The sequence below is a fragment of the Myotis brandtii genome, unplaced genomic scaffold (assembly GCF_000412655.1).
Source record: "Myotis brandtii unplaced genomic scaffold, ASM41265v1 scaffold165, whole genome shotgun sequence".
NCBI classification, from domain to species: Eukaryota; Metazoa; Chordata; class Mammalia; order Chiroptera; family Vespertilionidae; genus Myotis; species Myotis brandtii.
In genome coordinates this window covers 16,053,480-16,071,355 of record NW_005356042.1, presented here as the reverse complement: position 1 = coordinate 16,071,355, position 17,876 = coordinate 16,053,480, and the positions used below count along the sequence as shown (strand labels likewise).

General features: G+C 44.5%; 2 protein-coding genes across 4 annotated transcripts in view; one reads left to right on the top strand and one right to left on the bottom strand.

Moving 5' to 3' along the window:
* Window positions 1-15,177, top strand: part of PDPR (pyruvate dehydrogenase phosphatase regulatory subunit) — a 32,699-nt gene extending 17,522 nt beyond the window's left edge. For both annotated transcript variants that reach the window (XM_014536747.1, XM_005862629.2), the window contains 8 exons: window positions 2,291-2,446; window positions 2,619-2,752; window positions 3,106-3,254; window positions 3,685-3,797; window positions 5,264-5,358; window positions 7,325-7,414; window positions 8,758-8,940; window positions 10,780-15,177. In XM_014536747.1, the coding sequence (XP_014392233.1) occupies window positions 2,291-2,446; window positions 2,619-2,752; window positions 3,106-3,254; window positions 3,685-3,797; window positions 5,264-5,358; window positions 7,325-7,414; window positions 8,758-8,940; window positions 10,780-11,184 (1,325 nt within the window). In that variant the 3' untranslated portion in view covers window positions 11,185-15,177. The remainder of the gene's footprint in view (window positions 1-2,290; window positions 2,447-2,618; window positions 2,753-3,105; window positions 3,255-3,684; window positions 3,798-5,263; window positions 5,359-7,324; window positions 7,415-8,757; window positions 8,941-10,779) is intronic.
* Window positions 11,264-17,876, bottom strand: part of LOC102249699 (pyruvate dehydrogenase phosphatase regulatory subunit, mitochondrial) — a 21,251-nt gene continuing 14,638 nt past the window's right edge. The window contains exons 4-6 of one of the 2 annotated variants that reach the window (XR_001361368.1): window positions 17,068-17,189; window positions 15,982-16,174; window positions 11,264-13,234 (exon numbers count right to left, since the gene is read on the bottom strand). Coding sequence is in view for 1 of the 2 variants with exons in the window: in XM_014536748.1 (XP_014392234.1) it covers window positions 16,163-16,174; window positions 17,068-17,189 (134 nt within the window). In the remaining variant the exon portion in view is untranslated. Of the gene's footprint in view, window positions 13,235-15,979; window positions 16,175-17,067; window positions 17,190-17,876 lie in introns of those variants that run through there. The other variant, XM_014536748.1, reaches the window with a different exon arrangement.

Sequence of the window (17,876 nt, the reverse complement as noted above, 5' to 3'; positions counted from 1 at the left end):
ATAGATATAGATATAGATATAGATATAGATATAGATATAGATATAGATATAGATATAGATATAGATATAGATATAGATATAGATATAGATATAGATATAGATATAGATATAGATATAGATATAGATATAGATATAGATATAGATATAGATATAGATATAGATATAGATATAGATATAGATATAGATATAGATATAGATATAGATATAGATATAGATATAGATATAGATATAGATATAGATATAGATATAGATATAGATATAGATATAGATATAGATATAGATATAGATATAGATATAGATATAGATATAGATATAGATATAGATATAGATATAGATATAGATATAGATATAGATATAGATATAGATATAGATATAGATATAGATATAGATATAGATATAGATATAGATATAGATATAGATATAGATATAGATATAGATATAGATATAGATATAGATATAGATATAGATATAGATATAGATATAGATATAGATATAGATATAGATATAGATATAGATATAGATATAGATATAGATATAGATATAGATATAGATATAGATATAGATATAGATATAGATATAGATATAGATATAGATATAGATATAGATATAGATATAGATATAGATATAGATATAGATATAGATATAGATATAGATATAGATATAGATATAGATATAGATATAGATATAGATATAGATATAGATATAGATATAGATATAGATATAGATATAGATATAGATATAGATATAGATATAGATATAGATATAGATATAGATATAGATATAGATATAGATATAGATATAGATATAGATATAGATATAGATATAGATATAGATATAGATAGATAGATAGATATAGATATAGATATAGATATAGATATAGATATATAGATATTTTGGGCATATTTATGCTCCGGACTAAGTTTCTACATTGACTGTGACCATTGTTCTTGATTAAGAATGAACTGCTCACCCTGGCGAGTGTGGCTCAGTTGGTTGAGCGTTGTCCTGTGCACCAGAAGGTCGCCAGTTTGATTAAGGGTCAGGGCATGTGCCTGTGTTGTGGGCTTGATCCCCAGTAGGGGGTGTGCAGGAGGCAGCCGATCAATGTTTCTCTTTCACATCGATGTTTCTTTCACTCTCTCTCTCTCCCTTTTCCCTCTATCTAAAATCAATAAAAACTTTTTTTTTTTTTTTTTAAAGAATGAACTGCTGGTTTAGCAGCTGGTGGTTCCATTCATCATGAGCATTTGGTGACCTTTAACGCTTGTATGACCTGTGGCAGAGAACTCATATCTGGGGGAGATTTGGGACCTGGCAGCAGTATGTGTAATTGCTAAGCTTCCTTCTTTTTAGCAAATATTTTGGTTAAAATGTTGAACTATCATAAGTCTAGATTTCCCCATCCATAGTTACTTTAGAACCTATGCAAATCATAACAGAGCTTGAATTTCTCCTTGATGCCATGACATGTTAGATGGCATTTTCTTATTCTCATAAAATAGAAATTGCAGGCATGATAGAAAATGGGGAGAGTAGAACCTAAAATACCAGAGATGGGCAAGTTGTCACAATATAAGAAAACCAGCGTTTTAGTTTCCTGATTTTTAGTTTCCCAACCTCCCCAATACCCCAAGGTACCTCCTGTGTGGAATGGTGTGAGGTCAGGTCTCTTTGGAAGGGACTAGAGGTCACACTCTTTCTGGCTATTGTTACTCATTGCTGTTGCAGATTGGACATTAGGAGAAATGAACTCTGACCCTAGCTTGTCACTGGGACAATACTGTGCAAGCTGCCAGGTTTCAGAGCTACCAAATCAGGTGTGCTGTGTGCCCTTTCACTTCAGAAATGGGTAAGGAAAGGTCTGTGATGGGTCTGAGATCCCACAGCACAGGCCCTGTAATGTAAAGAATCAAGAGCCATTTTTTCACACTTTGTAACCACCTGTGACCTTTGATATCTCTTTCATCTCTCCTACAGAACTTAGCAGAGTTTAGATCTATGACCTGTCTCCCATTGTTTCTACCTACGAATTTGGAACCATAATTGCAAACAGGGATGTAGAGTTGTCATGTGACTCACAGCTGTATAACTATGAAGGGGTGACACCAGCTCTTGTAGTATTTTTCTTTCTCCTGGAGCATGCCTGTTCTACTGGGTGCCGTTTGGCAAGTTACGCTACATTAGCCTGAAAAGGATGCTCTTCTTAATGGGAGCAACTCCAGAGTCTAGTGGGTAGTGTGCACGCAGCTCAGTGGCTTGGGCTTTCATGGACTGTTCTCATCTGTTCTAGCTCTGCTGTATGAGTTAAAGGTTCCTCGTTGGGACTTCCAGACAGGGAGGCAGTTACGCACATCCCCTCTCTATGACCGGCTGGACGCACAAGGAGCCAGGTGGATGGAAAAGCATGGATTCGAGAGGCCAAAGTACTTTGTGCCACCAGACAAGGGTAAAGAGGCACATTCTCATTTTTGTTCACTTTTTTGCTTTTGAGAATTAATATAACTTATTTTTAAATGTATATGGCTAGAATGTGTTCCTGGGAGAATAAATAATAAAAACCTAACTATACAGGAGACTCCCCAGTATAAATCTTCTCCTTTTGTTTTTCTGGTCTACAGACCTCCTGGCTTTGGAGCAGAGCAAGACTTTCTATAAGCCGGACTGGTTTGACATTGTGGAGTCTGAAGTCAAGTGCTGTAAGGAAGCTGTATGTGTCATTGACATGTCCTCTTTCACAAAGTTTGAAATAACAGTAAGTAATTGGAAACCAATATAACAGACTAGGAGACGGTGCCTCCTTTTTTCATCTGTCTCTTTAAAACTGATTCTGTAAGAAATCTGGTATATTTTAATATCGTATCTTTATTACATTTTTCTGAATTTTTAGCTCTTTGTTTCTGGTTTTTAATTTGCTTACAGAGGCCCATTTATCATTAGAATCAATAGCTAGCTTTCTCTGGTGCTTCCTACAGTGGCGTAAATCTGCAAATATTGTTGCAGGAGTCCTGGCTAACTGAATTTTCATAGCAAGTCATGTTGCTCATGAGTCCGTGTTACCAGCCAACTGTTCTTGTGCTCTCTCTGCTTTGTGTCTTAACTCTGCAGTCCACCGGAGATCAGGCATTAGAAATTCTGCAGTACCTCTTCTCCAATGACCTTGACGTACCCGTGGGCCACATCGTGCATACCGGCATGCTCAATGAGGGCGGAGGATATGAAAATGACTGCAGCATAGCGCGCCTGAACAAGCGCAGGTGAGGTCAGCTGCCGCGCTGACTCCCTCCGGCACTGGTCCCCGGGTACTGCGGCAGAGCAGAGCTCCCAGCTCCCCCAGGAAGGACAGAACACCTCACTACCTCATGGCCAGTCCATTAGCAGTATAGGACAAAAAATCACCTGAAAGAAAAAAACTCACCAGGTTATGCAAAACTCGATGTGAAAATTAGTTACCCTACTGGGAAGAGACGTCTTACCTTGCATTAGTAGGTCTGTATAGTGACAGAAGTCAGCCTTCGCTTGTCCTTACATGGTGTATCCTCAAGTTCCGTGCTCCTGGCCCTCTGGAGGCTAAGAGCTCGTTGGCCAGTATTCTACCCACTGCTTTGACACTAGCTCAGAACTTGATTGCTTCCCGATCCTCTTCTCTGCTGCCTGGTTTTGATTGCTTGTGGGTCTCACTTTCAGTTTCTTCATGATTTCTCCAACCGACCAGCAGGTCCACAGTTGGGCCTGGCTTAAGAAGCACATGCAGCTAGACAGCAACCTGCTCCTGGAGGACGTCACCTGGAAATACACAGGTACTTCTCTCCGGGTCCCCCAGGGGAGCTGATCCAGATTTGTCAGGAATAGAAGCGGAAGAGGCTCGCTGGTTATAGAAAATTGGTCTCTGATACTTCCTGTGGTTTTTTTAAAAAACATTTTATTGATCTTAGAGAGGGAGAGAGAGATAGAAACATCAATGATGAGAATCATTGATTGGCTGCCTCCTGCACGCCCCCTACTGGGGATCAAGCCCGCAACCCAGGCATGTGCCGTTGGCTGGAATCGAACCTGGGACCCTTCAGCCTGCAGGCCGACGCTCCATCCACTGAGCCAAACCAGCTAGGGCACTTCCTGTGTTTTTTAAGGAAAATGTGGAATGAGTTCTTCAGTTACTGTTTTGTTCACTATGTCCCCTGCAGCCAGCATGTTAGGAGTGTGAATATTTGTTGAGTGAATGAGTAAATAATTTTTATTTTCTCTTGTTTTCTAGAATAAGTAATTTTAAAGCATTTTTATATTTATTATCTAAGTATTATTTTCCTCAGAAATTTTCCTTAGCTTTTTTTTTAAATGAGTAAATAGTTTTTTTAAATATGTTTTTATTGATTTCAGCGTGAGGAAGGGAGAGGGAATCTTCGATCGGCTGCTTCTTGCATGCCCCCTACTGGGGATTGAGCCCGCAACCCAGGCACGTGCCCTAACTGGGAATTGAACCCTGACCTCCTGGTTTATAGGTCGATGCTCAACCACTGAGCCACACTGGCTGGGCAATGAGTAAATAATTTTTAAGGATGACTTAAATTTCCTGATGGTCTCAGTGGTTCAGTCAGGGGAGCAGCCCTCCTCTAATGCCATCCCACCATTCTAGGTGTAATTCCTCCCTCCCCCTACTTAACCTACTCCTGCCCTTCATTCCAGCAGGCCCTCTTTCTCAATTCATTGTAGCAGCAAATATTACAAACTCTTGCTACCAGATTGGCAAACTACAGAATCTTGTTGAACCAGAGTTGTTTTATGGCTGAATGAAGATAGTTAAAGTGTACTTAGCACAGGCTGCTGTCACAAACGGACAGATCCAGAGTGATCGGGCAGCTCTCCTCCTGGTCCTGATTTGGAATTGGGGCTTTTCCCATCACGTAGCCACACCGGGAAGATGAGGGGATTGGGAAGTATGCAGGAGAGTATGTCCAGCCGGGACTTGGTCTCACGGTCCCATCTGACTGCAAAGGAGGCTATGGAATGTTGCCTTCCTGTGTCCCTAGGAAGAGGAAACACTCCCGTTAGTTCTCCTGCCAGCAGTCAGTAGCTGCATTTAGCAGGCCTGTCGGGAGAGGTGTATCTGTCAGAATCAGGTGCACCTTGCATCGCCTAAACTAAGGGATGTTCTTGTGGTCTTGCCAGCCAGGCCTGGTTATAGGTGAGCAAGTCCACAACAGACCTTTCCCATTGGCTCAGCTGTTTACCTGGAGCGGCCAGACATCGCTTGTTCTTTTCTGTTTAGCCCTCAACCTGATTGGTCCTCGAGCTGTGGATGTGCTGTCCGAGTTGTCCTATGCCCCAATAACTCCAGACCACTTCCCAAGCCTCTTCTGCAAGGTGGGTGCCAGTAAGGTTCTAGTGTTTGAATGGGCAGGGAATACCATTTTAAGAGATGGCAATTGCATGTTCTTACTCTGGCAGTAACACCCACAAAATGTGCTGACTTATTAATAAAGTGACAGAATAAATTCTTTATTTTTCACCCTTCACGTTCTCCTTATTTAATAAGCATTAGGATATATTTGAAGTGGATTTAACTTCTCTGAGTATCAGTTCTATATATTTATTGCTTTCTATAACAGCAGATTCTACATTATAGGATATAAAACGCCGGTCAGGGTTAGGTCCCTTCTCTCCAGTAGCTCTTCCTCTCTCCCATGCCCAGAGGCAGAGCAGCTTCTGTGTATGTGGCATCTTCAGGTAATAAATGGTGTAGGTCAGTGGTCGGCAAACTGCGGCTCGCGAGCCACATGCGGCTCTTTGGCCCCTTGAGTATGGCTCTTCCACAAAATACCACGTCCAGGCGCGCATGTACAGTGCGATTGAAACTTCGTGGCCCATGCACAGAAGTCGGTATTTTGTGGAAGAGCCACACTCAAGGGGCCAAGGAGCCGCATGTGGCTGGCGAGCTGCAGTTTGCCGACCACTGGTGTAGGTGAATCCCTAAACAGCTTACGTAAGATTCTTTCTTATACTTGGCAACTATAGCTCAGTGAAACAAATTGTAACTGAATAAAAGAAATAACTGCGTACTCTCGAAGTGGTTGATTTGCAGTCCAAATGGAGAGATGTTTTTGTCAACCTGTAACAAGCAGCTTGGGGACAGTTATTGAAGGAGGCTCTTTGATATTCAAACCAAAATTGGGATCCACCTACTAATTGATTTTAGTTTTCCTTTTCCTCCATGGCAGAGTGAAAGCCACAAAAAACTCACTGTTAGCCATTACTAACTCCTTCACAGTGTCTTTGCTTCTTTTTAAAATTTTTATTGATTTCAGAGAGGGAGGAGAGGGAGGGATAGAAACATCAATGATGAGAATCACTGATCAGCTGCCTTCTGCATGCCCCACACTGGGGATTGAGCCAGCAACCCTGGCATGTGCCCTTGACCGGAATTGAACCCAGGACCCTTCAGTCTGCAGGCCAACGCTCTACCCACTGAGCCAAACCGGCTAGGGTTGTCTTTGCTTTTTTTTAAAAAATATATTTTATTGATTTTTTTTTACAGAGAGGGAGAAGGATAGAGAGTTAGAAACATCGATGAGAGAGAAACATCGATCAGCTGCCTCCTGCATACCCCCCACTGGGGATGTGCCCAAAACCAAGGCACATGCCCTTGACTGGAACCGAACCCGGGACCCCTCAGTCCGCAGGCCGACACTACATCCACTGAGCAAAACCAGTCAGGGCATGTCTTTGCTTCTTAATGAGTGATCCATCCGTGTGTGCCTGCAGAGCACCATGTGATGCCCGACTTCCTGTGGAAAGTTTGCTTTAGTGCCACCTGGGACTTAGCACTTTCCTTCACAGGAACAGGAATTGAGACAGGTAACGGAGCTGCTGTGAACACGTTTTGAACATCAGACCCCAGGATAACAGGTGAACCTTGTTCTCTGGGCACCAGACATCATCCTTTGTGGGCAGGTACCTAGGACTGTCTTCCGAGTGCCCCGGAGGAGACTTCGTCTGGTCTTCATTGCTCCCTATGCACCTAAAACAAATCTTTAGCTGGACTTTGCAAAAAGTAATGTTTCCTGTTTGTCAAGACTTTGCCTCCACTTCCATCAGCAGCTTGGCTAGCACTCCTGATATTGGTGATATTCAAAGAAAAGACATTGTAAAGGCTTTGTTCCATCCCTAATGACCGAGAGACCTGAAAGCGGATCATTTTGAGGATGGAAGTCTTTCATTCACGTGTCTCTTTTAGGGTCAAAGGGTGCAGAGCTAAGGAGAGGGGTTTGCCTCAGACACCATCCACTTCCCTTGGAGTTTTGACGCTGACTATCTCCCTTTGTTTCCACAGGAGATGAGTGTGGGCTATGCCAACGGGATTCGGGTGATGAGCATGACTCACACGGGAGAGCCGGGCTTCATGCTTTACATCCCCATAGAGGTGAGAAGCAGGAAGGTGTGCTGGTGTCCCACACCTGCTGAGCACTGGCAGGGGTAGAGTCTGTTGTGCCTGGTAATTGAAGAGGCTGCGTTAAAGACATTTTAGCATGTTTAACTAAGGTATTTACTTTTTTTAAAAATAGATATGTTCACATGGTTTAAAAAAACCCCCAAGTATTCAGTTCCATTTGACCAGTTTCTATGTGATCTTAGTTTTTTGTCATGTCAGAAATTTTTGTAAATATGGAAGTTCAAAGACATATTTTTAACCCTCTTTAGACCCACAGAAGCATACTGTTCATCTTTTTTTTTTTTAAATACATATATTTTTTATTGATTTCAGAGAGGAAGGGAGAGAGTTAGAAACATCAATGATGAGAATCATCTATCGGCTGCCTCCCGCGTGCCCCACATTGGGGATCCAGGCCACAACCCGGGCATGTGCCCTGACTGGGAATCGAACCGTGACCTCCTGGTTCACAGGTGGACGCTCAACCACCGAGGCACGCCAGCTGGGCGTTCATTTTGTATTTCTTAACAATTTATCTTAGAGATCTTTTTCCTATGAGTACTTAGAGAGAAAGAACTTCCTCTTTCTTTTTTCCTTTCTTTTTTTATAGTGGCATATTATTCCATCATAATTTATTTAACCAGCCTGGTACTAATAGACATTTATGGTGTTTCTAATCCTTTACTATTATGAAAATTCGGCAGTGTGCAAGAGTGTACTAACACATGGAGGTGCCAAACTCTAGGCTGATAGGTGCAAAACAGTTGGTCAGTGCAGCTTTAGTTTCCCTTGTGAGAGGCTGATTGTGTGGGGCAGGGAGGAGAGCTCTGCTTCCCTGACTCCTTCCTCTGCGACTCACTCTGGATCTCTACGAGATGCTGTCATCTGTGAAAAATCACGTTATGGGCACACGTTAGAGTGACGTGTACCACGTTTCATAGCATGGGCCAGTGCATAGGGAATTGGGGCAGGGAACAAAGCCAGCAGAGGGTGAGCGGGCTATTTGAGCAGCAGCTGAGCTTAGTCATTACTGGGTGCTGAGTGCTGCTATGAGTTATCTAATAATTGCTATATTCTAGTCAGTACTTAGGTTAGTCTCCTAGACATTTTAGAGACATGAAAAGACATGGATGCTGCTTTCATGGAGCTTATGTCTGAGGTAGGGGTGACCCTGGCATACTCCTGGGCACTTTGGTTTGTTGATGAGGCGTCCTGAGAATTTTATACAAACCTCCCCATCCAGATTAATAGTGTCAGCCATCAGGCACGCCAGACACACTCCAGGTTGAAATCTGAAGGTCTGCTGCTTACCACCCTTTCATCTTTCCCTCTAGTATGCCCTACATGTCTACAATGAAGTGATGAGTGTGGGGCAGAAATACGGGATCCGGAATGCTGGGTATTATGCTCTTCGTAGTCTCCGAATTGAGAAGTTTTTTGCCTTCTGGGGTCAGGATCTGAATACCCTCACCACCCCCCTGGAATGTGGACGAGAGTCTCGGGTGAAATTCGAGAAGGTACTGTGTCCGTGCGCACTCCTGTCACTCACCTGCCCGTGCAGGGCATCTGTGTTAGAGCAGGAAGCGGGCTGATGTGGAAGGAAAGGGTGGAAGTGCTGAGACCTCGATGATAGCGTCAGGTGAACAGTGATGATTAGGATGACCTTAGAATGATTAGTGTGTCTATGGGATAAAACATCTTAATAGGAGAACAAGAAACCGCCAGCACCTGTTTTCAGCACTTTGCTCTCTTTTAGACTGAGTGCTTTCTGGGGAAGTTTTTCTGAGTAGAATGTAGTTGTACATGAACATGCCATGATTATTTGTACAAATTAGTTACCTTCCATTCAACTGCCTAATTTTTAGTTTCTTTTCCAAGTAATACATGAACATGATGTTTTTAAAAAGTCATAACTGAAGAGCATGTAGTGTGACTTCTCTACCTCTGAACCCCACCTGTCTCACTGCCACCTTTGCCAGGAGCAGTTTCTTGTCTCTCCTTTAGAATTTCAGTGTGTTGTGAACCAATGAGTGTTTATTGACGAGAGCAAAAATATACTTAGGAAGGTGAGACAAAGGCATAGAAGTAACAGGAGCCTGGGCTGCCTTAGCTCACTGGGAAATCGGAGAACAGGGAGCCTTAGCCCAGGATGAGCTGCCGCTGCCTATTGCTCCCTTGGTTGCAAGTCTTGTGGAGTCCCTTAGAGGTCGGGATGGCACGGGTGTGCTCTCCTCACCACTTTTTCCCTTCTGTTTTTTTAATTCTCACCCGAGGATATTTTTCCATTGGTTTTTTTTAGAGTGGAAGAGAGAGGGAAAGACAGAGAGAAACATCGATGTGAGAGAAGCACATCGATTGGTTGCCTCCTGCACAAACCCTGACCAGGGCCTGGGACTGGGCCAGGAAGGAACCTGCAACTGAGGTAGACCTTGACCACCAGAATCAAACCCAGGACTCTTAGGTCCAAGGGCTGATACTCTATCCACTGAGCAAAACTGGCTAGGGCCCCTGGCCACTCTTTTTAACCTAGATGGTTGGATACTACATCCTTGCTATATTATTACTATTTTTTAAATATATTTTATTGATTTTTTTACAGAGAGGAAGGGAGAGGGATAGAGAGTTAGAAACATTGATGAGAGAGAAACATCCATTAGCTGCCTCCCACACACCTCCTACTGGGGATGTGCCCGCAACCAAGGTACATGCCCTTGACTGGAATTGAACCTGGGACCCTTCAGTCTGCAGGCTGACGCTCTATCCATTGAGCCAAACCGGCCAGGGCTTTGCTATATTATTTTAACAATCATTCCCTACCAGTATAGATCTACAGTATTCTTTTTGAGAAATTATAGATAACAATTTTTCTGATATAAAAGTAATGAATATTCATTTTGGAAAATAAAATATGTCAAGAAAACTAAAGTGATTCATACTTTATTGAGTTTTTATCCTGCTCTTGTTTTTGTATATATGCATATATAAACATGTATGCATTGCATACAGACATATATGCATGGACTTTTTGTTGGGATTATATAAAAATGCAGTTTTTCTAAAATATTCTAGCAAGTGGTTTTTGAATATTGATTTTTCTTCCTAAATATTTTGTTCTATTTGGTCTTGTTATTGAAATCCCTGTTTATAAAATAGAAAAAAAATATGGGTACCTGTGTTACAAACATCCTCTGAAGGCATCTCTTATGTTGTGAATGCAGTTTTTCACATGTGGACAAACGCAATGTCCCCAAAGCCTGCTCTGGGGTGGGGGGAGCGCTGCACTCCACACAGTGACACAGGGGACCCACCCACTGTGCTGCTCGTGAGGATGACTCAGTGTTGCCTTTCTTCCCCAGGGGGTGGATTTCATTGGTCGAGATGCCCTGCTGCAGCAGAGGCAGAACGGGGTGTACAAACGCCTGGCTATGTTCGTCCTGGACGACCACGACACAGACCTGGACCTCTGGCCTTGGTGGGGAGAGCCCATTTACCGAAACGGGCTGTACGCTGGCAAGACCACCAGCAGTGCCTATAGCTACACCCTGGAGCGCCACGTTTGCCTGGGCTTCGTGCACAATTTCTCCGAGGACACTGGGGAAGAGCAGGTGGTAACGGCAGATTTCATCAACCGGGGAGAGTATGAGATTGACATCGCGGGACAGCGGTTCCAGGCCAAGGCCCGGCTCTACCCGGTCGCCTCCCTCTACACCCATAAGCGCCGAAAGGAAGACGTGGAGCTAAGTGACTTGCATGGGAAGTAATGCCAGGCAGTCTTACCGTCTTAGGAGCCTCTGTCCTGATCCTGTCCCTCTTCTCGATTTAACCTTTACCTTCCATTTCTTATCTCCTTGGTATCATTTTAAACTTTTTGCTTTGCAGCCTCTCTTGTCCTTTCATCTCCTCACACTCAGTCTGAGCTGTTTGTCCCATCCGTCCACCCGTCTCAGATTCCCATGGGGACAGGAGCAAGCCCCACTTGTAGAAGTGTGTGTGGTGGCAGTCGGATGTCACATGCTGTGTTGGGAAGCCAGGGAAGCTGGTGGTGTGCAGGCAGGAGTCCATCTCCGTGGGCCAGGTGTTCTCAGAGCCGCCTGCTGACGGTGATGAGTTGCTGTGTGCTTGTTAGGGCCCTGAGGCAGTTGTGCCTTCAGCCAGGCAGCTGCGTTCCTGTTCCACTGTGCTGTGGGCTGGCACCATGATACCTCGAGCAAGATGACCATCTACCTCACTGACGAGAGGCATCGGGTGGGCTGCAGAGATAAAGTCAAGCTGACATTATTCCCAGTCTCCCTAACAACTAGTTCTCGACCAGAGGACCAGGGACACCTGCCTATAATTTTCTTCATCGCTTGTTAATCTCTGTAATGAGGGGCTTTGCTTGTTTGGTTGAGTAAACAAGTGAGCCACAGTATTTGAAAGGGGAAAACCATGTTGCTTTTTTCAGATGAAAGGAAAGGGTCTTAACCTCAGAAAGTACCAACACCAAACAGTGCTGCTTTCTCTTCCTGTCCCTTCGGTGGTAGGCTCACTAGCTCAGCAAATATTTCTTCCCTTTAGGAAGAGGGAGGGGAAGGTAGGGCAGCACACATACTGAGTTCAAGAGGACTAGACTGCCAAGTTCTGCTTCCTCGGGCAGGACAGATCCACAGCTGACCCACGTGGGTTCTGAGCGAAGAGGGTGTCTGTTGTGTGAGCCTAGCAGACTGCTTTCCATCCTTGCTTTCCGTCTCGTCTGGAATAGAAAGTGACTGGAGTGCTTCCAAGAGGGTCACGCACAGTTCAGAAATGTCTTTCAAGGGTGAAAATTGAGTGACATCAGACTATACTATTCATCCCAACACTTAATTCTTAGTTTCCCCTGTCACCAAAGCTGATTTCTTAAAAGTATAAACTGTTGCTAGAGATGTAACTAATTAACTGCAGCCTTTGTTGTATTGACATCGTAGACACATTAGCTCTGCTAGGTCTGTAAGTCTAATAACGAAGGTGCTCCAGGTGCTAGCCTGCTCTGGCTGCTATTTACCCCCTTAATCAGACTGTCTGCCTCTAGGCATGTCTTGCCATTTCCCCAGCCAGTGCCCACCTTTTTAGGAGGTCTTAGTTGATTTGTTAAGGGAGCATGTGATTAGAATTGCTTGGCGGGCCTTGCTATTCTGGTGCAGATGTGTATGTAATGGCTGAGAGATGTTGCTCCTAGGCACAGAGGAGAAAGGAGAGGTGTGCCCCGTGGGAGAACAGGAGCTGTGCCAATGCAGGTAACCAGCAGGGAGCCGACTGGCCCAAGAAGATGGAAACAGGTGCTAGAGGGCTACAGGTATTACACGCTCTGCACCATTCCCGAATCACCTTTTCTAGTTACGCATAAATGTCTTCTTGTCCACAGCAGAGGGCGTCACTTGTTTATTGAGTGCCCTGCAGCACACATTAGTTTTGGGCACTTCAAAGTTTATCCCTGAAGTCTCTTTTTGTTCAGATACAGGCAGCGTGAATCTGGTAGTTTTCTCCATTTGGTCCTAAATCTGGAGGGGTTGACTGACTCCCACCTCTAGCATAAATGACAGTCTCAACACCTAATGTGTATGTCATTTCCATCTCTGGGGCAGTGAGGCCCCAAGTGTTTGTCTTGTGTGACCACTTACCTCTCTCTAGGGATTCGAGGGGTTCTGGACTCCTGTGACTGGGGGGATGGACTTTAAGATGGTTGGTACTTTCTTCTCTGAAAGGATCCATCATCACCTCTTGGGGAGCGGTGGGGGACGGGGGGCCTCTTCTATCTTGTCAGCATATTCAATTGAGGGAATCTTTTTTAACCTAAAAGCACAAGGTGTGTTAGCCTCAAGCAGATGAAGACCCAGGGGTTGCAAGTCTCCCGTGCGCCGCCTCCTCCCTTGATACACCTTCTAAGCCCCTCCTGCACGCATCTGTCCTGTTTCTTGCCACGGTCGTGGCCTTAAATTGAAGTGTGTTATTAGAAAGATTCCCATCTGTGATACTGTCACTGAAGTCAGAAAAGCGCTAATTAAGAAAGTTTTAAGAACAAAAAGTACCCACTTGGATAACCTGTTTGCTGCCCTTTAACTTGTGATGTAGTCTCATACCTGCATGTGCAGGACATGCTCCAGGAGGCACAGGGGAACAACTCCCACCACAGTGCTAGTGCTCTTCTGGGGAGTCCCTGTACCCCCAAACCTGAGCAATGCCATTCAGGCTAGGGCCAAAGGTCTTAGCCCAGTGATTAACCTGCTTCACTTTGGCCCAAAGATCCCATTTCTGCAGGCGTAGAGCAGTCACTAAGAGAGGACTCCCTGCCCTGATTTCTGACTCACGGACACTTGGGGCATCTGAGTGTCTTCACCACCTTTCAGAACCTGAGGCAGGTAAGAGGGACCCTTCTGCGACCTGTGGTCTTGGTTCTGACCTGGAAGGCTGTGCCCAGTAGGACAGCTCACTGGCCCGCTTTCAGGGGTAAGCTGCGAGGCTCACTTTTCTCTGTGGCTCCTTGCACAGGGTAGGCAGCAAGGATCCTCCCTAGTGTCTAAGGCAGAGGTTTGGTCAGCAGTGCTTAATGCTAAAGAATAACCTTCTGGGGTTTTCCCCCTATTACCTTCCCCCTCCTGTCCCTCACAAACTCTGATATAAGCAGCATTTTATCAACACAATATAGGGGAAATTTTCTTGTGAGGAAAGAATTTTCACCTCACACATCATTTCCAGGCACATGGGTTCAGGAGCAGCACACTTGAGTGGAAGAAATGGTAGGTGAAACAGTGTTTCCTGCATTAACTAGGACATCCAACTGTAAGTTGTGAGTAAGCTGTAGGTCTGCCAGTCAGCACCTCCCCCTGCCTCCACTGTAAGGTGCTGAGTTGTAAGGCTCCTTCATCGTCAGTGTGGGGCTCACACGCGCAGCCCCTCATCACTAACAAATGCACTATTTTACAAGAGAACTATTTTTGTATGTGTTGCCTTCTTTGTCCATTACACACCAGAGTTGTTTCTTCATAATATGATTCTTGACTTTTCTGAACAGTGTCCTTGGAGAATTACACATTTCTCATGGGCCATTTTTCTCATGATATTTAGATGCAGCTATTTTTATCCTTTGCAATCCTTCTGCCTCTTAAGTGCAAAAATTAGGGGAGGTGGGAAGGATGTTTTTAGCACCTGTTTCAAAAGATCTAAGCCAGGAATCCCTTTGCACACCAAGAACTGGGGCTTGGAGCACATCTTTTCTCCACGCCAGTTCTCGTGCCTTACACTCCAGAGTGTCCCGTGGTGGGTGGAGACAGGAGGGAGGCAAAGGTAACTCCATTTCAGGCTGAGGGTTCCTTCACCCGCTCACCTCTCCTTCCCCAGAGCAGGTGGGTGTGGGTAGAGGCTGCCCCAGCTCGTCTCAGCACACTCACACCTTCCTCTCCGGTCAACTCCCAGGATGTGTCAAAGCGCCACTGCAATGATTGTCAAGTGCATTAGCTCATTATCCGCACCTATAACTGTGCAGTCTGTCCCGCCCCTTTCTGTCCCTTTGTGTGTAGCGTTAGCATGTGGTCCTAAAGCCATTTGAGGAACTTAGGTAAACGGGATCTTCTCTCAAGGGCCCTGGTGACAGGCACAGGGTGACCGAGCCTTTCTGCCTCCATGAACACGGTATCAACGTTGTGCACTGTATTTCTATCAAGCCGGACTTCAATTAAGTTTTTCTTTTCATATTACCAGGTTTATAAATGAATAAAAAGACACTTTAATTACTCTTACCATGTCCATGAAATATTCATCTGTATGTGTTTGCCATCACAAAAGACAACATCACACATAAAACCGTTGATTCCTGTGTTGCCAAGTGTAAAACAGAATGTGGAAACCGAGGGGCAGTAGGTACAGGCGTTCTGTCCCCTCCCTGCAGAGCTGGCCTGGCTGGAGAGAGAAGCCTCCGTTCCTCCTGAAGTGACTGCCGGTCACTGGGCTCGACCTCCTGCCTTACAACTGACTTCACGCTAGAAGCCTGGCACTTGATGTGTCACTCACGTGCCTGTGAGCCCATGTTTATGTGGAAACAGCGTGTGTGCGTTCTTGGTCACACCCATGGAAAGAAAAGAAGATGATATGAGAGAAGCAGCCAGCGACCTTTTACTAGACTCAGCTACCATCAGAATGTAGTCACTGGACTTTATTTTTACTCTGTTTATCCAACTACTCTCTGAGGAACCGCATCTGGGAATCCACAGGTAAGGTAACAGGTCTGTAACAATTCATCTTATATTCTAAACCTCCTCCTTTAATGTCCAGTTTCATTATTGACCAACATTTTTTACAACACACAGAACATCCCACAGGCTAGGTGGCTGACTCCAAAAGAGGAGTTCCAGAAATAATTTGCAGTGACATTTCTGAAATGTCAGGAAAGCCTCCCAAACTGACTGCTTTGAGGGAGATACTTTTAAATTACATGTACCTCCTTCTTCTTAGTAAGGTATACAATACACTTCATCTAGTACGTTAACAAGTCATTCTAGGGAAAAAGAAGCCCAGCAAGCTGAGTGTGAGTGACAAAGACTTACCTTTCAGCTCCTCCACCAAACGAAAGGCCAGCAGAGTTCATTCCTGCCAGGACAAAGTAGCCCTTAACCAAAGGAGACTCACCCATGATGCACCTCATGTCTGGTGTGAAGGTCTCGGGGCAGTTGACCAACTTCATGATCTCCAATGTCTCCAGGTCTGGCATCCTACGCAGGAGGGAGCTCAACAGGGGCTCTGAGCAATAAAAACAGCCAAACAGAGTCCTCAGCTTCAGGGAATTCAAACCTTCCAACTCCTCATACTTTCTAACTCCTCCCTCTCCTTTCATAAAATCTTTTGGAAGAGGTTTTCTAAGAACAGCAATGGGGCCATTTATCAGAGAGCAGAGCCCTTGCTGGAATTAGGGAACACACCTATGAGGTGCTTGGCATGCAGACTGACAAAGAAGATGCTCTGGGAAGGAGAGGAGCTATGGAAGAGCAAACACGTTACAGATAAGGGTCTCGAAGGGCTCGGTGCTAAAGCTCTCACAGGGCGCCTGAGGGAGATGCAATGAAGGGCAGGTTCCCTGTGCTGGCATGGCTGCAAAGACAGATGCCCAACCTGTTTTAAGGTGAGTCCATCATCTGGGAGCAGGCCAGTGGGGCAGTGGTCACCAACGACACCAGACTGTGGAGCTGGCTGGTGGGTAAGTTTGATATTTCTCATAATAAAGTAGGTTTACAGTTGTGAGTATGTAAAACACAGAGTTTATTCTTATTTACTTATTTGAATTATAACTATAAATCTACTTTTGCCCACACCTGTATTTTAAAAATATATTAAAGATGGGAGGGAAACTCTTCATATAGACCCTTTCGCATCTTTTATATTTGTAAATGCACAAGTGCTTCCAGGGCCCGGACGGGGAAACCAGTCACCCAGAGGGAGGAGGAAGGAGGCCACCAATGCTCCACAGGAGGAGCAGTGCAGGTTTCCTCATTGGAGTGCTCCAGCCCACACAGGAAACAGTGCCCCCTGACATGGGTTCACTTTGTCCCTAAATAATCTTAAGTCTCTACACCAAAAGTCCCAGAGATAAAAGGTAAATAAGAAAACCAGAGATCCCGCTATTGTTGCTAACTTACCTGACCAGCACAATTGACAAAATACTGGCATTCGATCTGTCCTTTATCAGTCTCCACGCCAGTAACTTCACCTTTTTTGATCATCACGTGAATAACACTTGTCCGGTCATAGATCTGTACACCTGTTCAAGGTAAAGAGTTGGGCATCGATCCTCAGATGGTCCACAATTAAGGCAGCTGCAGCAGATTCTCAACTCATAAGAAATACTGAAAAGGCCAGGTCAAAGCTTTAATTTTAAAAAACAAAACACCCCTAAGGACCACACCCTGAGACTGTAAATGAGACTTTCCCCAGGTTAAAAATGGCAGGCAAATTTAATAAGAGACTTTAGTGCACAGTTCAATTCCAGGAATCATAAAAGGGGCAGGGGAGAAAAGTTCAAAGAGGACAGCTTACATCCTATCTACCCACATGATGAATCAGTTCATTCAAATTGCACAACTCCATGGACACTGAGGTGTCCTCCCTCGTTCACTCAAACCCGGGACATGATCCAAGCTGTGGATTAAATCCCCAAGGTGTGTAGTAACCTTGGAGCCTCTCAGTTCAGGAGGGGAAGGAGTCCCTGAAGTCTGAAGGGTACTAAGCACACTGAATGTCTAGTTGGAGAACTGAAAGTTCAGAGATTGGTATTTAGATATAGTATGTTTACCAGAGTAGTCCAATGACGTGTGGCTAACACAGCTTGAATTTCAGAAAAAGGTTCAGAAGTCATTTTCTTTTTTTTTTTTTAACAGTGTTTTTTTTTATATATATTTTTATTGATTTTTTACAGAGAGGAAGGGAGAGAGATAGAGAGTTAGGAAAA